Here is a 14,095-nt window from a genome sequence, read left to right as displayed (position 1 = left end):
TTAATGAAAAAAGAGATGCTGCTTCTCCATAGGAAATTTTCAGATTAACGAATCCCATTGTTTTCTCTCCCACTTGTGCTGTACACCAGGGAAATTCAGCTGGCTACAAATACTTACCCTGCAGATATCATTCATATGCCTTTTCCTAAGTGTGCTTTATTATTCACATCACACTCCTACAGGCCCTCCACAGCTTCCCTTCTAATTATTCCCTGCTTGCCCATTCCTATGAATAACCAGTGGCATTCACCCACATTCTGCCATTTAAGACGTTTAGTAGTCCATCCTACTATGAATTGGATTTCTCATTTTCCAGGAGGTGCCACAATTTATTTAAATTCATCCAGATTGAAACTCTGAAGATTTATAATTGAGTTGCAGAAGGTTTCAGCTTCAGGGCACAGGCATCCACCAGGCAGTGGTTGTGGTGGAGGTGGTAGAGGGCAGTGCTTCAGGGCAGAGGCAATTGGGCTGGCTCAGACCAGCTAAAGCTGAGTTGGATGTGCTGCACTGCAGGAGGTGAGAAGCTCTGTGTGACCCTCTGGGTCAGCTTAAGCTGTGGGAATGGTAACCTCTAACTGAACAGGGATTTGTGTCTGTAACTGACCTAAAAGAGCTCATTTATTTGTACCCCACGTGTATACTGCTAATTGTGATGAGGTTGTTCATGACAAAAAGTCGCTGCTAAGGGATAGCCTTAGGGTCATTGCTTCTGTAGAGAAGTGTGTTTGCCAAAAACCTTACAGGCAACACCTCAGGCCTGGTAGCATGGTCAGAGGACAGAAGGGGCATTGACCCTCTCCTCCTGTCACAGGGTGCTCTGCAGGCTGCTTGCTGACTGTTGTTGGAGGGGATTTCCCTGCAATATGCCTTCAGGGTCCGCACAAATGAGTCTTTCTGGCTGTCACATTGGCAGTCTTGACCTGCTGCAAAGCTTTTGAGCAGAAAGAGAATACCCCTCTACCTTTGGGGAGATGGAGCTTCTTTTCTGCTCTTTCTCCCCCGCTTCCCAACTGCTAAAGAAGTGGTTTGCCAAAAAAATCAGCATCTTTACAGGAATGGGACTTGGAGAAAATAACAATTTGTCAAGAGCACAGATGGCTTATTTAGAATCTAATAGGTATTAAGACATTATTTTCCCCAGGCTTTACTCCTGATATTGATAATGTGTTATCTTTGCCAAGTTCCCCTCTTGATAACATGTTATCTTTGTCAAGCCAAGTCCCTGATAAAATCTTATTTTCCCTCAGTGCTCACTCTGATAAGATATTATTTTCTTACATCTCTGCTGCCAGTGGAAGGGAGAGAAATGTTATTTTTAGTTCTTTTCTTGAAGAGGCATATATATTGCCAAGGCAATGCAAAACAGGGAAAGAAAGAATGAGAAGAACAAACAAAAAATATTACTTTATTCTAGACAAGGAAATGAGCAAATATTTTAAGACTTATGGGCCCTTGTTTTGAATATGCTAATAAGCCAACATTCATAACTAGCTAATGAGCCTATATTTCTTTTGCAAAAACAAACTATTTTTAAAAAGTCAGATCTGTTTCCAAGAAGGATGTTTATGTTTAGATCTTCTTCCTGCATTCTGTTGCTTCATGCTTTTTCTTTACCTGGTATCTTTTACTCTTTACCATCCCTATTAGAGAATCCCTATCAGAATTGCATTTGCTCAGCCAGCACATAAGCAGCTCTCTGCAGTTCTGCAGCATGATGCCATCATTGATGGTACAACTGCAAAGCCTTTCTGAAACACAACCCCTTCCCCATTTTGCCTGCAGAGCAAATGCAGCAATTCAGAGAAAGTGGTTCTTGAACCCCTCCATTTAGTTAATTTAAGAGACTGGAAGTTGTGTCATGAACAAGGCAGGGGACAACTTTCTAATTTATGAAGTCAAATTTGCCCTGAGGAATTGTTTCTGTCTCTACCACCGAGTTCATTACATGGTGTTCATAAAACAATGATATTGCAAGTGGCTGCTAAGTACTTTTCCCCACATTTCCTGGATTTCCAACTTGCAGACTCCTGCATTACAGAAATGTTAAGCTTATAACTGTTGGATATGTAGCTGTCCTCTGAAAAATTGGAATGTAGAAAAGGTGATTATTTGTTGAAAAACTGTATCAGACCCATCTCAGCTGTGCATCTGAAAATGGTATTTTCTGTGAGTGTTAAGGACTCCACAACTTCTTGCTTGACTGTAAAAGAGGGACTGATAGTACCACCTTTCCTTTAAAAAACTTTTTAAAAAACATCACTGATCCCTGTGCTGTGTTAAGATGGATAGTAATGAACATCGTAGGCCAGTGAGGGAATAAATTAGTCTTTTTTTCATAACAGGATGGGTATGCGTGGTCACAAACAGAATGATGAGCTTAAACAACCTGCTAAATAGCTATGATCACCATCCATCCTCTGCACACAATGATGCTGATATTCTTTGGAAATAAAGTGGTGATCATGCAGGATCCTGTCAGCAAACACAAGGGAATGACAGCAAAGATTGAACAGGAGACCATCATTCTCACATTTCCAAACTTGTGTTTGACTTCAGTGGATGCTTGACCCTGGCTGGACACCAAGTACCAAAGCTGCACTGTCACTTTCCCTCTTCAGCTCCACAGGGAGAGAAAATATAATGAAGAGTTCATGGGTCAAGACAAGAACAGAAGGAGGTCAGTCACCAATTACTGTCACAGGCAAAACAGAGCTCAACTCAGGAAAATTAATTTTATTTATTACCAATCAAATGAGAGTAGGGTAGTGAGAAATAAAACTCAATCTAAAAAGCCCGCTTAATTTTCCACCTTCTTCCCAAATTAAATTTACTCCTGATTTTCTCTCCCTTTTTTCTTGTAATGGTGCAGGAAAACAGGGAATGGGGCTTGCGGTCAGTTCATCACCTGTGATCTCCTTTCTCCTCACACTGTTCCCCTACTTCAGTGTGGAGTCCCTCCCATGGGAGATAGCCCTCCACAAAGTTCTTCCAAGAGAGTCCTTCCCATAGGCTGCAGTTGTTCATAAATTGCTGCAGCATGGGTCTCTCCCATGGGATACAGTCCTTCAGGAACACACTGCTCCAGGGTGACACCCCGACACAGGTCACAAGTCCCACCAGCAAGCGTGCTCCAGGGTGGGCTTCCCCACAGGGTTACAGCCTCCCTTGGGCATCCGCTTGCTCTGGCATATGGTCCTCCAGTGGACCTCCATGGACTGCAGTGGCACATCAGCCTCACCACAGTCTTCCCACAGCTGCAGGGAAATCTTAGCTCTGTACCTAGAGCACCTCCCTTCTGCACTGGCCTTGGTACCTGCAAAGTTGTTCCTGTCCTGTATTCTCACTCCTCTCCTCTGGCTACAATTGCTTCTGCGTAGTGACTTCTTACCCCTTCTTTGTGGTCAGCCCTTAGGGAACCACTGCTTGTGATGGGCTCAGCCTTGGCCAGCAGCAGGTCCATGTTGGAGCCATCCAGCATTGGCTCTCTAGGACATGGGGAAGGCTTCCAGGAGCTTCACACAGAGGCTGCCCCTGGAGCCCCTCTGCTGCCAAAACTGGCCAAGCAAAGTCAATGCACTTGGCAAGTCTGGTGTTCTGTGGGTGAAGGTTTTTTTGTATGATATGTTTAATTTCTGAATCAACTGCTTGTAGAGGGCTATTTTGTTCAAGGAAAGGACACTCAGAAAGTAATTTCCCTGTATATGAATAGCAGACAATAACGTGATTCTTTAAGTAAGGCTGACCTTCAGTGGAATTGACTGGTTCAGGTTTGGGTTCAATAAACCATGTTAATGTGTTCTTAAGTACCCTTAACAGCAGTGGAATTGAACACAAATTTAGTACTTAAAGAATTGCTGAGGTTCTTAAGTGCAATTAGTATTGACTGAGTCCAAGTTTGATGGTTGATTGGCATCTCCAGTGCAAGCAGCCTCTCCTAACTAATAACAGGTAACTTAACACATGTGTTGTCCATGCCACATCCTCAGGAGGACTTAATAGTGATGGGGAGAAGTTCTTCTGTTGGAGCTGAGGAAACTTGTTTGGACTGTATGAAAAGGCTTCTTGTTACTTCTTGTGATCTGTCAAGTGGACATCAGCCTTCAGTGCACTTACTGTGACATCTTTCAGTGTTACAAGTTTCTGCCTCTGACACGTGAAAAGCAGGAGCTTTTCATTGGCTCATATCATGTTAGGATGAAGTTCTGTGCTTGCAGACCTGAATTGCTTGGACTATGTTTCCCTGTTAAAATGGTTGTTCAGGCAAGGTTTTCTACTTCCAGCTGAGATCACACTGCAGTGTTTCACAAAAAGTTGTTGGAGAAAAAATTGATAAGTGTGAGAATAGGTACTTTGGGATGCCTTAGCACCTACTCATGGAGGCACATATCTAAAGTACCAAAGTGTTAGCAGAAAGAACTTCATTCATAGCTGCCCAGATAGCCAGGACCTACCAGAGCAGCCAGCTGAGCAGCAGTGCATGGAGTACTAAGATGTTGGGTGATTAAAGCTGAGCTAGAACTCCAGAATAGAAAGGATAGTTTATCTGCTTACACCAGGCTTTTATGTCTCTGTAACCTGACTGCAGTCTTATTTTTTTTTTTTACATTAGAGTCCATGGAGTTCTCCACAATGGTCTTGATGTGGGAAAAAATAATGGTGCAATGAACTTGAAATGATTTTGATCCCTTATCAGGGGGAGAGTAATGAGCATGGCTGCCTGCTATCCCATTTCTTTCTGCAAAATACTGGCTTTTAGTTAAAATTCTTATGCTTCAGAGTGGGCAGAGATAATGTGAATTTTCAAATGTTGACAAATGTGAAATGGAAGCATATCTTATATCTATAGGCAGACTGAAACACTGTCTCTGGGCAGCATAACTTCCTCTTACCTAAGGAGCAGCCTAGAGTTCAGTGCCATTAGTTTGTTTTAAAGGCATTGCATGCCACTAGGCAGGGGATGAGTAATGGCTGAAACGTATAGAAACCTCTAGACCTTGTCAAGATGTCAAAACACACGTAGTTTGTGCCTTCTAACAAACAAAATGTAAAAAGTTTTTAAAAACCCTCCCAAAACATGCACCATAACTTTATGGACCTCAGTTCCTAACACAATTGTAAGCATTTTAGTTCAGATCAGGGTTGTCTGGAAAACTTGGGATGCCTGCTTCTGCATTTTTCTTCTCTGAATCAGAGAAAATTTTACTTTCCTACACTTTGCTTCTTTCTCTATTACCCAGGTAACCCTTGGATAAATGTTCTTTTTTCTCTGTGCCTCTTTCCTTGGCGACTTTCCAATGCCACTGGGTCCTTTTCAGAACTATCACCTCTCCCAAGTCTGGTAACTACAAAACAAGGAACTTGGCTTTAATGCCTGTCCTTTAAGTTCTGTATGTAAGAAAGAAAATGCCACCGGTTCAGTCCTTCTCCTTTCAAATTACTTTTGCTGGATTGCTTTCTGATTGCTTTATTTTGTCCAGTGTCCTAGGCATTCTGCTTAAGTTAGTATTAAATGAAATCTGTTACCTTAAATTCAAGTGATTTCCTATATGTAGAAAGATTCAATAATCCATAGAATTCACAACTTACATATTGTCAAGTTTTCTGAATTGTTGGACCTAGTGTGAGAATAAGTCATTGACTGCTGTCAACCATGAAGTAATTATTCAGCTTTGTGTTTGGGTTTTGTTTTGTGGACAGTGGAATTTTGCAGGTCTTTGTGGTACTGTTGCATTAGCACAAGTCTGAAGTAAAAGGCTTGACACAGAAAAAAAAAACCTAAAGTTGAAAACTGAAACTGCCAAAGTTCAAAAATAGAGCAATAACCCCAAATGAATAATAATAAAAAAAGCTGTATTATTATTTATTACACCATTCAAAGTATACTACTTGCTTCAGAGCACAGTAATGTTTCTTGTAGCGCTCCCTGGGACATCTTCAGTCCCAAAGTCACACAGACCTCATTATGTGTTATGTTATTTTATTTTGATTTAGATTAGATTAAAAGTGCCTAGAATCAGCTCAGAGCATTCTGCCAGTTACTAAAAACTATAAAATTGAAGTGCAGTACAATCAGTTTAACTCTTCTACCAGGCAACACACACAATCAAACGTCAGTGGTCCCTAACATTAATCCACTTACTCCTTCTTCAGAGATGAGATGAAACACACAGAACTAAATCAAATAGTATCTTGCCACCAGCCTTGCCAGCCTCAGATGTGCAAAAATTATGAGTTATGCGATCTCTGAATTTATTAAAATATTACTTTATTTCTGAGTATTAAGATCAAACTCTGTTCACTTTTGGTTTTATAATTTTATTTCACATGGGTCCTGGAATTGTCATGTTATCATTTGCAGCAGAGAGCTGAGATGTGAAAATATACCTAGTACATGATACACCTGAGAAGAGTGAGTAGTATTAGTAACAAGACATGACTTGCCAGCTGTATGAACTCAGAAGAGATAATTTCAGAAAATATCTTGGACTTAGCAACTTGTAATAAAACATAGATAATTTATGTAGTAAATCAGTGCATTTCAACTAGTTGTACATTTCAGATGAAGAGTCTAGCTAGCTAATTCCTGAGAGGATTTCCTTACTCCTTTTACATACCAGCAGAAATATTTGCTACTGAGAGAACAGTAATGGAGTTACTGGCACTTAAAGCCAAGGCTGCATAAACACCGGGCTGGTCTCATAGCTGCTGCAACTTCAGTCTGAGGCAGCAAGGTGATATTTTCTTTCAGTCCCTTTCTCAGACTATGCTATTTCTTCTAAATACTGTGTAGAAACAGTTGAACTTTTCTGATCAGTATATCTGCAATTGTTCAGATGTACAAAATGGTATCTGTTTCTAAAAGATAAGAAAAAATTTAAAAGCTTTAATTTTGGAAAAGCATAATTTGTGATCTATTGATTTATGTCTGTAGAATAGGTAAAGATATGTTTAATTTTTTTCCTTATTTTGAAATGTTGATGAATGTTGTTCTGAGATTCACTTCCATATCTTGCTGCCTTTTCTGGTAATTATTTGAAGCTAGCAGAATTCAGTGACAAAGGCAGGAAGCAATGAGTTAATATCTGTGTTGGCTGGATGTTCACCAAGTGAGGAGTTAAGATAGCCAGTGAAGTCCTTGGCTAGATTTGCAGTGTAATTGTGTGTCTGATGATAACACAGGTTGGTTGTTCTCGCAGGTGGGTGAGAAAAGGTGCTGTTTTTCTTTTTATCTGAGAGTGTCTACTCGACACTCTTGCTGTCGAGTAATGGGGATGCAATAGAATCACAACCAAATGAGTCTTAGTTTCCTTAACTTGAGTATCAGCAGCTGAGAAATAACACAATTTCAGTTCCAGGCCCTCTAAACTTGCTGGAGAAAGATAACTCGGTATTCTATTGCATGTCTAATTGTAGCATGGCTCTGTCCTTTATGTTGACATTTCTCTGTTGATACACCCATTATTTTCTTATATCAAGCTTATCAAATATTTCATTAAATTTTGAATTAGCTATTTGCTGGAGCATTCAAGTTTCAACGTGTCAGTGGCCAAACTCCAGAATTTGTCTTGAGACATTTTTCAGTCTCAGATTTATCCATAACTGTTGCTAATGATAAATTAATAAATTACGATATTTTTGTAGAAGATAGCCTGCAAGAAATGCAAGATATTCTATCCAGATGATGATGAAAATTAAGATAATGATTTATATACCTAACAGGAACTGTGTATACCTGTATAACTCAACAATTTGAATTAGAATTGAGGATTTGATTTCCATACTAGTTTTTTTCATGAAGTCAATTCAGAGGACTGCTCATCATTCGTGTTAATGTGAAACAATGAAAAAGAACAAGCAATGAACAGGTCTTTATAGCAGGGAGATAGTTTTGAGTCGGTAGGTGAAAAATGTACTTTTTAGGGAGAATTTCTAAACAATAACTGCATGGTTTCCATTTTATACACCGCTCAGGCTGTTACTTGTTTGATAAAACCAATGAGACTGTCTGTGCTAGAAAAATCATTAAATAGCAATCATGTCCCTGTACTTGGCACTGATGAGGTCACACCTTGAATCCTACTTTCTGGGTATTGAGGTGCTGGAGCATATCCAGAGAAGAGCTGTGTAGCTGGGGAAGTGTCTGGAGCACAAGTCCCATGAGGAGAAACTGAGGGAGCTGGAGGGGCTTACCCTGGAGAAATGGAGGCTCAGGGGAGACCTTATTGCTCTCTAAAACTGCCTTAAATGAGAGTGTAGCCAGGTGAGGGTTGTCCTCTTCTTACAGGCAACAAGTGACAGGATGAGATGAAATGACTTCAAGCTGTGCCACAGAAGATTTTTTGAATATTAGGAAAAAATGACCTAATGGTCAGGTATTGGAATAGGGTGTTCAGGCAAATGGTAAAAGCACAATCCCTAGAAGTGTTCAAAAAATATGGATGTGGATATGGATGTGGTATAATGGTGAACATGTTGGTGCTGGATTAGCAGTTGGACTCAATTACCTTAGAGATTTTTTCAACCTTTTAGTTCTATAATTTTGTGATTTAATACATGCAAGTAGAAAGTTACATCAGAGAAATACTTTAGTGTAAGATACTCACATACCATCACTGCAAAGACATTTCTTGCTAGTTGTGACACTGTGGATAACTCTCACTGTCTTTTGCTTTGCTTCAATTTGATTTTCATTAAACATTTTTGAGACACTTTACTTGAAGGTGTTGAATTGAACCTTGTTATTTTTTTTGAAAATTCCACTGAGTCTTTTTAAGCCAGAATACTTTCCAGAATTTGGCCCACATGTGTATTGAACGTTTCTGCATCGAATCTCTTATTTTTCAGCAAGCACATAATACTATGTTGCTGAATAAAACCCATCTGTTCCACACATGTGCATCAGCTGGGGCTACTGTTTGGCACAAAATGGTTGCCAAAATGCTGTCATTTGACTGCGGAGGAAGTGGGAATAGCAAAATTATTTCATCTCGCATACATTTCTAAAATATATTTAACTGTATATTAATTGCCTTTGAATTAAATCCTAATGTTCTTGACTGTCTTCCCAGACTAGAGACTGGCAGGCAGCCCTATGAGAACAAAGAAACACATGCTTATCTTTTGGTGTGATTTGAAAATTAGTAGGACCTGTAGCTCGTAGAATTCAGCATTTGTCCAAGTTTACCGTGCACTAAAGCGTGGCTTGGGAGTGCCAAGTCTGCGTAAAACATGGCTGTATGTGAAGCGCATCTCTGCCTCACAACACCAACATGAGAGGAAGATGCAGCTGGTGTGTTCTGACAGAAGTGCTCTGTTTCCTTGCGGTGCAGATGGGAAGCCGGTGTCGCTGTCCCCACTGGAGTCGCAGCCGCACAGCCCTCGGTACACGGCGTCGAGCCTGGAGGTGCGCGTGCGGGAGGTGGAGGAGGAGAACCGCGCGCTGCGCAAGCAGCTCAGCCTGGCCCAGGCCCGGGGCCCCGCGCACCGCCGCGCCAACCACTCCAAAACCTACTCCATGGAGGAGGGCACGGGCGACAGCGAGAGCCTGCGGGCTGGCATCGTGGCGGGGAACAGCTCCGAGTGCGGCCAGCAGCCCGTGGTGGAGAAGTGTGAGGTAAATATGCCAAAGGAACGTGCCAGAAGCAAAGCTTGGTAGATGTGGTCCCTTAAGGACATTGCAGATCCCCGTTTCCTTCCTCTGAAACATTTTCCTCCAAAACCAGCGTCTTAAAGGTCTGCTGCGTGCAACTTTTCGGATAATTTTTTATTATTCTTTTTAAAAAAGCCTTTAATGCATTTGTCATCAGAATATCTTCTGAGTTATTATTTCATCACAGCGTTTTGTCTTTTTCGTTCTTGTGTACCCGAACCTGATATCAAAGCCTTGCTTCTAGCTGACTTTGCTACAGCTCTGCAGATAAAGACCTGTGGCGAACTGACCCTGTGTATTTTAAATAATAATGACTCCAGAGTGCTTAGAAAAGCCTTATTTCTTTGTTTCTGTGCCTGTATTGAAACAGTTCAGGGTTCGTGATTAATTAAATCATGGTTCATGGAGCCAGCCTGTGCTTTTGACTCACTTTGAGGAGTGTATCTGGATGTTGCTGTGGGAGCAGGTGCTTTGTGTGAGCCGTGCACTAGCAGTGTGCTTGGCTGCAGGAACAGGCAATCTGCTTCTGAGACCGTTTTGGTGTGGTTGGTTTGGTTTTCGCCATTTTATGTCAGTGCTTCTGTGGATGTCATCCAGATACTTAGTTGTGAGATGTCTGAATGATGACAGGTCCAAATATGAATAGATCCAAAACAGAAAGTCTCGCTTAAAGGCCTTATGCCAATCTCAGCTGATAAAGTTATCAAAAATAACTTCCTCCATTTATTTCTACAAAGAGGGTAATACCATATCACCTTCTATCTTGCTTGCTGCCACTTGGAAGATAAAAGTTGAAAGAAAATTGGTGCGAGAGGAAAAAGAAATCCTAACTATCTCTTAATATAAATTCTATTCAATGAGAAAATATCAAACACAGTTTGAAAATGAACTGCTGCTTTCCAGTTGGATGTCTTTGTCCAACAATGCAGAAAAAAGGAAACAATGTTATTGTAAGGAGAGGGAAGAGGAGGTTTTTGTTTTTCATTTTCCCTCCTCCACATAATGAGGGCCTGATTTTCCTCAGTGTGAGATTTTTGGCATTTCTTTTAATCAGGCCATCAATCAGCAAACCTCACTTTTTCCTTATTATTATATTAAGGAGTGATGAGCTGAATCTCAGTTCTTGGTTGTTCAATGTACCAACCAATCTAGGACACAAAAACACTAGCTTAAAGTAGGGATAGTTTAAGTGGCCTTACAGTTTGTAATGTGTTTTGCCAATGAGTTTGCTTGCTCAGTGGGGTTTAGCACTCTGCTGGAGGCAATGCTTGTATAAAATACGAAATCTCACATTATTTGCCATCCCCCTATTTCACTGCATGCTATTTTGATCTCAACTTCTTACTCTTCTCTTAAGGAATTCAGTCAGTAACTCAGTTACAGCAATGGAAGTGAAAATGAAACTTCCCTATTGCCAGATTTGCCAAGGGTCTCATAATTTATCCTGTTAGTGTAGATTCTTGTCTTGTTTGTGTGAGGGGCATCTTGATGCCTTTCATTCTCTGGTTCTTTTCTGTGTTTCAGATAGATGTGTAAACAAAGGAGTTTTTTTTTAGCTTCTGACCCTGGAATAGATCACAGCAAGAGTTGACAAATTGGGTAGTGAAAAACAAAGGTTCTTAGGAAGAAGACTCTTGCTCTGGTGGAGACTAAGAGTGCCAGGAATGGGTTGTTCATTTCATTGAGTCTGTGCTTAGAGATTTACTGGTGATAACATTTCACAATCTAATTTGAGAAGGTCTTTAATGGTGATTAAAACATTTGAAAATGCAGTTACAATGAATGAACATTAAATCTCTGATAAAGCATCATCTATGTGATGTTAATTGTGATCTATATCAAATAGCTGTGGGTTTGTTGCATTCCAGGCACAGCCTTCTACTCTTGCATCACAGGAGAGCTCTTCTGATACTTTAAAATGGACCAGCATTATACTGAAAGAAAAATATCAGACACCCAGACAAGGGGCTTCTCCCTTGAGCGAGCAGATGCCCATCATGCCTTCCCAGGAGCAGACCATTTGAACACAAACCTTGAAAATATGAGTAAGCATAGTCCTTACACAGATGTCAGAAGTAACAACAGGCTTCAGAAGGAGAGCATAATGCCAGTGGAAGTTAACAAAATTGTATGCCTTTTTCTTACAGTGTTATCCCACTATCTTTCCATCTTGTGCCTCCCTAAACTGAGCATTTACTTGAATTGTGTATTTATAAATATTTTTGAAAGATATTATATATTAGGAAATTGATAATTAGCAGTATAGCATTTAGTGGCTTAGCAAGATACTTAACATTTGAAGCATTTTAGAGGCATATTTGTATTGTTCCTGTTCTCCACAGTGTTGTTCAGTAGGGTTAAGTGTGTAGTGCTCCACAGCCATCAAAAACAGATCCTCACCAACATCAGCAGTGTAACACATCTGCTGTAAAATCTGTAAAGCAGATTTTATCTGCCACTGGGGAAAAAAAAACCCTGGAAACAAACACAAGTATTTTGTAACATACTTGTAATATCTCTTAATCACATTCAACAGTTATTTATAAAGGATTAAATATCTACAATGGAAAGTCTACTGGAAAATTACTGAGGTATGAAATGTCTTACCAAAGATTATTTTTAACTATAAGGACTAATACAGGTTTTTAAAACTCATTATTTCAACATTCCAAAAAGTAGCCCAAGGAGAAAAAATAGTTATGCATGCTTATCTAGGCACTGTATATTCCTCATCAGTATGGATCTGGGGCCCAGTTCTTCATGTAGAAGAACTGGGTTTTGGATATTTTCTTCACATTAATATTATGCCAGAACATGAAATACTGCATTTAGAGGCAAGCTTTTCCTGGTGTGTAGTGGCTGAGGTAAGAGTTTTGAGCTACATTAGCATATACCTTGGTATGACAAACTCCCTCTCCTAAAGAAGCTTAGCTTCCTTAAGTACTTTGAAGCACCTACACCTGAGTGCTTCCTAAACTATTTACAATTAAAAATAGTTCAGTTGGTGTCCCTGATCCTCAGCCTGTAGGGAGAATGTTGTGATGCACTTCCACAGTGTTTTGATTACCTCTTCATATCTCTGTGTATAAACAGAGGAAGAATTCATTGACTCTGTATCGTCAGGCGTATCATCATTTCATTTGTTGCTGCAGTGAGTTACATTATCCAAAAGCATCTCCAGTGAATGACCTGAGTCCAGACTGCTGCAGCAAATGGTGAGCACATCCATCACTCACTTTGAAGAGAGCGTTGTAGGAAGATGGACACTTTGAATGCTCAGTTTGGTCCTGCAGCGATTTTGAAATATCCAGGCTAGAGTGTAACTAGTGTTATCTAAAACTGCCATGGAATGCCAACATTAAAGGGGCAAGTGTAACATGCAGAGCCTTGTGTGAGAAGTTTGGTGGGACATGTTGAGCCAAACAGGCAGGCTGACACTTGCAGTGGAAGTTGGAGCATTCTTTGGTCATGTGGCTTTAGTCCGTGGTGTTAGCTACAGTCATTGGGTCTGGAGGTTGTGTGAATCACAGTGGCCAGTTCTGGTGGGATGGGGGATACACTCTTCCAGCCATCTGCTGATGGATAAAAAGAGTTTGGGAGAAGTGTCAATTTTCAAAATCTGAGAGGTGATGCTTACAGTAGTATGCTCAGGAGCTGCAAGTTCTTTCAAGTGCTTATTACAGCCATATCTTGCCAGAATCTGGGTACAGCCAGCTGCTCTCAATCCAAACATGCATTTGGAACAAGAGTGGAGAAAACTGGAAATAATGTTTTTCCCCTTGGGATGCAAACATCTGCAGGCAGTTCCGGCTGATAACTTCATTTGGCTTATCTGTTTTTCCACTGACTTTATTTAACAGTTAAACAACAAGAGAGAGGAAAGTTGATCAAGGAAAGGAGAGGAATAGACTGAGCCTTGAAGCATGCTGCAGGAAAAAAACTTGGAGAGAAAAGGTCTTGATTTCTGTTTTCTTGAGGATTATTGCTCTGTCGTTTAACTGATTGCAGGCAGGAATAGAAGTGATATGTAATGTCAAACACCACAGAGAGGCTGAGCAGAAGGTACATGGATGCCTGTGTCTCTGTGGTGGAAGAGAGCATTCAGAAGCGTAGTAAATGCTGCTCTCACTGTGTCCTGGCTGAAGCAGCATCCAAGGCAACAGCAGCTACTAGAAGACAGCAAGGAATGCATGCTTTCAATTCTGAAACAAACTGATTTAGTAAAAGGAGAACAGATGTGGGCAAGAACTTGACAGAATAAATTCTGATTTGGAGGGAAGTTGTAAGGTAGAGAGAGTGGCTTTGAGGAGAGCTTTTCTGGCAAGTATAGGTGGTATAAAACAATGATTGACTGTATATGACAGTGCTATTCTGTGGAAACCCCTAAAATGTTTGTTTCTGGTCTAGTGCCTTCAGGTGAAATGTTTAAAGCAAGGGTGAAAC

The 14,095-nt window shown here is 40.6% G+C and overlaps 1 protein-coding gene across 4 annotated transcripts in view; it reads left to right on the top strand.

The window, feature by feature from the left end:
* The window catches only part of LARGE1 (LARGE xylosyl- and glucuronyltransferase 1), a 284,069-nt gene that overhangs the window by 126,451 nt on the left and 143,523 nt on the right, over positions 1 to 14,095 (top strand). For all 4 annotated transcript variants that reach the window (XM_063154402.1, XM_063154401.1, XM_063154400.1 and 1 more), the window contains one exon: positions 9,333 to 9,616. In XM_063154402.1, coding sequence (XP_063010472.1) covers positions 9,333 to 9,616 — 284 coding nt within the window. The remainder of the gene's footprint in view (positions 1 to 9,332; positions 9,617 to 14,095) is intronic.

The sequence above is a fragment of the Melospiza melodia genome, chromosome 4 (assembly GCF_035770615.1).
Source record: "Melospiza melodia melodia isolate bMelMel2 chromosome 4, bMelMel2.pri, whole genome shotgun sequence".
NCBI classification, from domain to species: Eukaryota; Metazoa; Chordata; class Aves; order Passeriformes; family Passerellidae; genus Melospiza; species Melospiza melodia.
The sequence above is the reverse complement of the archived record's forward strand: the minus strand, read 5'-3'. Positions and strand labels throughout refer to the sequence as shown.